Source organism: Pelobates fuscus, chromosome 1, assembly GCF_036172605.1.
Source record: "Pelobates fuscus isolate aPelFus1 chromosome 1, aPelFus1.pri, whole genome shotgun sequence".
Classification (NCBI taxonomy): domain Eukaryota; kingdom Metazoa; phylum Chordata; class Amphibia; order Anura; family Pelobatidae; genus Pelobates; species Pelobates fuscus.
The window spans coordinates 116,982,277-116,987,940 of NC_086317.1; the positions used below are offsets into that span (position 1 = coordinate 116,982,277).

Below are 5,664 nucleotides of genomic sequence, written 5' to 3' on the forward strand. Positions count from 1 at the left end.
AATTAATTTCAGTTTAACTTTAAGTGAAATTGTACTTCTCTCTTAGACTATTTTTTCAGAATTATGCTGTAATTCTTTATATAAGCAAGAAAAATCCCTTTTAGGTATATATGTTTTTTATTATTATTTTAGGCTATAGAATTGTAGCTACACAAAAGAACATCAATTCAGCAGTGCAACAGTCATCAAAAGTGACTCTGAGGCTCCCTCTAGCGACATAAAGCTATGCAAACATGGGGAGGAGGTCCCTGATTTTTATTCTCTCTCTGTCTCTCTCTTTTGCAGCCAATAATGAACGTCTGCCCCTTTTGAACTGCAGATGATATTGTCTGACTGGAAACAAAGGTATAAATAACGTAAGGGGCAGGCAGAGGAGAAACAGCATACTTTCTAGCTGGCTTAATTTAACAGCAGAACAGCAGGTGTAGGAGCAGTTCAGGCAGCCCCAGTGCTGTCAGATAATATTTTCCCCCATGGCTTGCTTAGACAAATGCCATTGTTCTGTGGATAACAGGAAGCATGGAAGCATTTTATATAACATTCTAAAAAATGAAGAGCAAAAGGAATCGCAGAACAGCAAATCAAGGAAAGAAGAACACACTGGGGTGTATGGACAGGGATGCTCCTGTGGCTCTCAGAAGAAGGTCAGTTTGAAAAGCCCCCAGGTTACATGCAAAGCAGCATCAGCAGTGCTGGTGAAGACTCTGAGGTTTGTCAAGAATGTGCCATGCTTTCAGGAGCTCCCTTTGGATGACCAACTGGTACTGGTCAGGAATTGCTGGGCTCCTCTGTTAGTGCTGGGTCTTGCACAGGACAAAGTCAATTTTGAGACTGTGGAGACAGCAGAGCCCAGTATGTTACAAAGGATATTAACAAACAAACAGGAAGAAGAAGAGAGAAAACAGCACCAGGAACATAGAGAAACTCTCATAGGAAGTAATCAACAGCATCAACACAGGCTCCCACAGCTACCCTCAGCAGCTGAGATCAGGTGGATCAAAGAATTCCTAGACAAATGTTGGAGCTTGGATATAAGCACCAAGGAATATGCTTACCTTAAAGGGATTGTCCTTTTTAATCCAGGTAACGAAAACGTGTGTGTGTGTGTGTGTGGTGTGCGTGTGTGTATGTATATATATATATATATATATATATATATGTATATATATGTATATATATGTATATATATATATATATGTATATATATATGTATATGTATATATATATATGTATATATGTATATATATATATATATATATATATATATATATATATACACACACATACACCCTGCAATGTTTTACACATAACTTTCTTTTTTATTGATTTAAAGTTTGCTGCATTATTGACATTTGAATCCATCATGTATGTGTGCAATGATGCTTATATTATACAGGGGCCAATTAAGAGCTAGCATTGAATTGTATCTCTTCATTTACTTTCTAAGAAAACATCCAACAATGCTATAAAACGACATGAATGGGAACATTGTTGTGATTATGTCAATTCCAAACATATCTTTGGAAATACATTTGGTATATAAATTATTTATTGTCCGATCTCCTCTAATCTCCGCATAAACCTGTCATTGATACGATCAAACTGTAGTTTTTACCAAATAGGAAAGGAAGCAGGTAGTAGGCACCAGATCATGAGAAAGGTGTAATATCAGCTGTCATGGTGTTTTCCAGAATCTTTGCCCTAATAAATATTGTCATGAATAAATACTATCTTAGGGCATTGCCCTCACTATTTACTATATTTTTTTAAATATAAGGAATCGAAACAACAAAACATGGGAAACAGCTGTATAATGTAAAAGAGAAGACAAAGCAAAAAAATAGTTGATACTGTTATACATTATATATGTGCGCTAATAATTATAGCACTTACAAATTAAAAGATTTAAAAGCATTCAAAGGGTGCCTCCCCCGATGGTATTGGGGGGCTGTAAACCCACGCCTCGTTCCGTGTATACTCCTTTAAGAACAAGAATCCAGAAGATGGAGGTAAAATATATTCAGCTTTATTTGTATTTGTAAGTAAAAGCTGAACATGCACCAATAAAATTAAAAACAGAGGTTGGTTCTACACGTTTCGTCCAAATACACTAGGACTTCCTCAGGAACCTAAAATCAATCTGTATAACAGTAGCATGCAAAATGACATACAAGAATAAATATATATATATTTTTAAATATAAAACAGCTGGTGCTTGAAGACATTGTCAAAAATGTAGATATAACAAAAACTGTGAGTTAGATTGTGGCATAGTTTTACTTTTAGCACACTCATGCTCACTTTCTGTTCTTGCATACATTATTAGTATTTATTCTATTATCTTAGTAGATTTAGATTTTTGACAAATCTGTTACCTCTTTGCTCTTAGTTCCATGTGCTTACTTCCATCCACACTGACTGCTAAATGAACCAACTTGTATACAGTATGCCATCATAACCCATTCCATATGGTATTACACTCGGTAATTACACTTTATTGGAGCCTTGTACGTTAGTAAAAATATACATAGATTTACTTTTTCTATTTCTTGCACATAGTGAAAATATACTGAAATATGTTGTACGACTGTCAATCATTTATTTAGTATTATTCCATTCTTGAAACTTGCACGTGGTATGTGTCAGGTATGATATAATTATTACTAATTAATTAACTTTTTCTTTCTCTTGTCATAATATGATACTTATATTATATTTGTTTTATACAATGCGACTCATTATGGGTTTTCTTTACCTACAGATTTACCAGATCTTCATTGCACCCAGTACATTCAAGGATTACAACAGGAAGCAGAACAAGCCTTAAACGAGCATGTAAAGCTTATTCATAGATGGGATCAGACCCGGTTTACTAAGTTGATTATCGTTCTATCCTTGCTGAGATCAATCAATGGCAACTCTATTGCGGAACTCTTTTTTAGACCCATCATTGGTTCAGTCAATATGGAAGATATGCTTCTGGAGATGCTTGGGGCAAAAATATGACTCTACATAAAAAAAAAAAAACTATAAACCACACTGATACATAAATTCATAGGAAATGTAAATAATAAAGCAAACTAGACAGCAGTAAAATGTTAAAGGTCTTATTCATAAAAGCGGAAAACCTTTATAACTGAAGATCATAGGAGAAAAGATATGCACACTTTGACTAGCTTTCCCAGCTTTCAACTTGCCACAATTTAGTGCATTGTAACTATAACTGTTTCATTGTTAATATTTAAAAATGCAATTATTTTCATGTAGTGTTTTGAGTTTTTCTAATGGGTTATAATTAGCCGGGTGAATGGGATGGTATGTTTGGTAGCATCACAGACACTCAAAAGAAATGCAAAGTGCACTAAGACCAGCCTTTCCAAGATAGTACATTGCTTGGTGATCTTGGTAAAGGTTGCGTAAATATTATAAATATTTTAATTTATGTCATACCACTTCACACTAGTGAGTTGTGTATTTTAGCCTAATAGGTTTCTTTATTGCACTAATTTGTTTTAACAACTTGCTACTTAATCCCTTTTTAATACTGTCAGTCTTTCTGAAATTCACGCCAGGGCTACCACAACATCAGTTATACTGTTTTATTTATTTATTAACCTGTATAGTCTGTGGCATGGATACGCAACCTTCAGGACTCCAGATGTGGACTATATCTCCAACAATGCTCTTAAAGACATAATGCTGGGAAATCATCATGGGGAATGTAGTCCACAACATCTGAAGTGTCAAAAGTTGCCTACCCCGGTATGGGATCAGTATTAGAATTAGTTAGATCTAATGGAAGACACCTTAATTTGTGTTAAGGCTTCTTCTGAAACATTAATAGGGCTATGTCCTTCTACATTATTTCATCTGACAAATGTCTACTTTAAAGAATATGGATATAAGCTACAGATTTTTATATAGTCTACTGTGTATGATAAGTAATTGTGTTTTGTAAAAAAAAAAATGTGCCCTCAAAAACTTTTTTAGTTTAAGTGGAATCTATATTCACTACTCCATAAATTGCAGATATTCCTATGATTATTAATAAAGGCAATAGACTGGGAAATTGTTATTTGATTTTCCTAAGATGTAAAAAACGATGGGTGTTATGTATAACCTCTTCAGGACCGATGACATGGTAATATTGTCATGAAAACTTACGAGGGTCACTTTGGACTTTGCAAGTGCTAAATTCTTTGCTCTTTCCAATAGATTTACAAATAAGCGTTCCAATTTTTAAATTTTGACTCTAGAACCACATTGATAACCTTTATATTTTTATGTTTAGCATCGGGAATCTTTGGAAATTGTGGTGAAATAAAAAAACAAAAAAACATATATACTCACATCCCTCAATTAATTTTTTCCACTGTAGGCATGACTTAGCAACATGTGGAGAGGTCACAAAGTAGGTCAGAAAACTCTAACTCCTAGTTTTTCAAGTGCACAAGCCAGAATATGTGAGTCAGCATAATTTTTTACATTTCCCTTAAATATAGTTACAAAATTGTTTTTCATGGTATTAACCAGTTGTGTGGACATCTGATTTATTTTGTTATTGAACTTATTCTCTGCAACCTGGCCTGTTAATTCTAGTTAGCAGAAAACTCTCTGTGAGATGTTATTGCCTACCTATGTCCTATTTTAAATGCAAACCTTATCAAACTGTTTGAGCTATCGTGTTGTAAAGTATTGTATCATATGTAACTTATTGTTTTTACAAACACAATATTTTTATATTCTATAATAAAGAGTATTCTTGAAAGTATCTCTACAGTTTTATTCACAGAGACATTTGTTTAAAGGAGTCTGTTATATTTCCAAGTATAAAGGGAGAGTTCAGCCCAATATTGGGAGACTGAGGACTTTGCTATTTTTAAAGTGCCCTGCACCCAGGTTTAACACAGTCATCTAATTCAAAGAGAGGAGGGAAATGAGAGCATGGTCACCTTGTATAGACCATGGCAGGTACATACACTCTACTCTACACAGACTGCTTCCCCCACACACATACTAATACCCACATAGACACTGCTCCACTACAAAAGAGAGAGAAAAAACGAAGAAACAGTAAAGAAAAAAATACATACTTCCAAGCAGGGTTTAATCTAAAACCACGTTGATATCAGCTATTAAAGGAACACTATAGGGTCAGGAAGACAAAACATATTACAATATAACACAATGTTTTTCACCAATAAAGGCTTTTTCAAGTTATGCACCCAACAGTAATTAGGATACACAGGAAACCAGTGGCAGAACTAAAACAGAGAGAGCCCTGGTGCTGGTGCAAGACCTTTTGTGGGCCCCCACAAAATGATAGATACCCATCTATTAATGCTTTGCCAGCTGGGAATCTACAATTTACCTATCTTTGCAGGGTTGTACTTAGCAGTGAGCAATGTTTGTATGTTTAAATGTAAGCATGTTGTTGTATGCAGTATGTGTGTGTGAATCTAGTATTGTATTTGTGTGTAGTGTTGTGTAGTGTGTTTTATTTCCTGTTGTTATTTGAAAACAGTCATTTACTTGTGTGTATTGTTTGGTTTTCAATATAGGGGTGTGTGTATATAGTGTTGACGTTTGAATGCAGGGGCGTATTTGTGTGTAGTGTTGAAGTTTGAAAGCTGAGATGTATACTCAAATGCATATGCACTGCCG

At 34.6% G+C, this 5,664-nt stretch overlaps 1 protein-coding gene across 1 annotated transcript; it reads left to right on the forward strand.

Moving 5' to 3' along the window:
• Positions 1-259: 259 nt before the first annotated feature.
• Positions 260-3,848, forward strand: NR0B1 (nuclear receptor subfamily 0 group B member 1). Its single transcript, XM_063450181.1, has 2 exons — positions 260-1,083; positions 2,762-3,848. Exons 1-2 carry the CDS (start codon positions 474-476, stop codon positions 3,004-3,006), a joined length of 855 nt encoding a protein of 284 aa, XP_063306251.1. The 5' UTR covers positions 260-473; the 3' UTR covers positions 3,007-3,848.
• The last annotated feature ends 1,816 nt before the right edge of the window (positions 3,849-5,664 follow it).

What these genes read in the sequence shown, in the direction of transcription:
- NR0B1 (XM_063450181.1), top strand. Translation starts at nt 474, where the DNA reads ATGGCTTGCTTAGACAAATGCCATTGTTCTGTGGATAACAGGAAGCAT. An exon ending in GATTGTCCTTTTTAATCCAG is followed by an intron (nt 1,084 to 2,761) that starts GTAACGAAAACG and finishes CTTTACCTACAG; the next exon opens with ATTTACCAGATCTTCATTGC.